Raw genomic sequence first — 792 nt, 5'->3', positions numbered from 1 at the left:
CTGTAGGTCTGGGGGCTGTGGGGGACCTGTAAGTCTGGGGGCTGTGGGGGACCTGTAAGTCTGGGGGCTGTGGGGGTATGGGGGTCTTGACTCGTTATGGGTGAGCTAATGTTTCCTTAACCCCCCTAATGGGTTATCTAATGCCTCATCAACACCAGTAATGGGTGAGTTAATGCCTCCTTAATTCCACTAATGGGTGAACTAATGCTTCATTAACCATCCCTCCTAATAAGTGATCTAATGCCTCATTAACTCCCATTAATAGGTGACCTAATGCCTCCTTAATTCCACTAATGGTGATCTTATGCTTCATTAACCCCCAACAAATGGGCAAATGGGTCCCAACACTAATGGGCGAGCTAATGCCTCTTTAACCCTCCATTAGTGGGCCAACGGGTCCCCCCACTAATGGGTTCACTAATGGGCCCTGTGGTCCCGCAGGCGCCGCCTGTGCGTGACGGAGGGCGGCGGTGGCGGGACAGCGGCGGGTCGGCGGGACGCGCTGTCGTACGTGCTGTCCCTACTGCGGGCCAACGGCAACGAGCACCGGGACAACCTGCCTGAGATGGACGTGGCCGCCCTCAAGCATGTCGGTGGGTCGTGGGTCCATGTGGGTCATGGGTCCATGTGGGTCATGGGTCCATGTGGGTCATGGGTCCATGTGGGTCATGGTCCATGTGGGTCATGGGTCCATGTGGGTCATGGGTCCATGTGGGTCATGGGTCCATGTGGGTCATGGGTCCATGTGGGTCATGGGTCCATGTGGGTCATGGGTCCATGTGGGTCATGGGT

General features: G+C 56.4%; 1 protein-coding gene across 1 annotated transcript in view; it reads left to right on the top strand.

The window, feature by feature from the left end:
* LOC108664320 (E3 ubiquitin-protein ligase UBR5-like) overlaps positions 1 to 792 on the top strand; it is a 42,666-nt gene that overhangs the window by 21,746 nt on the left and 20,128 nt on the right. Inside the window, 1 exon segment of the mRNA XM_047884403.1 lies at positions 442 to 779. Within this exon segment, the coding sequence (XP_047740359.1) occupies positions 442 to 779 (338 nt within the window).

The sequence above is a fragment of the Hyalella azteca genome, unplaced genomic scaffold (genome assembly GCF_000764305.2).
Source record: "Hyalella azteca isolate HAZT.00-mixed unplaced genomic scaffold, Hazt_2.0.2 contig15388, whole genome shotgun sequence".
NCBI lineage: Eukaryota > Metazoa > Arthropoda > Malacostraca > Amphipoda > Hyalellidae > Hyalella > Hyalella azteca.
This window is presented reverse-complemented; position numbering and strand designations above follow the sequence as displayed.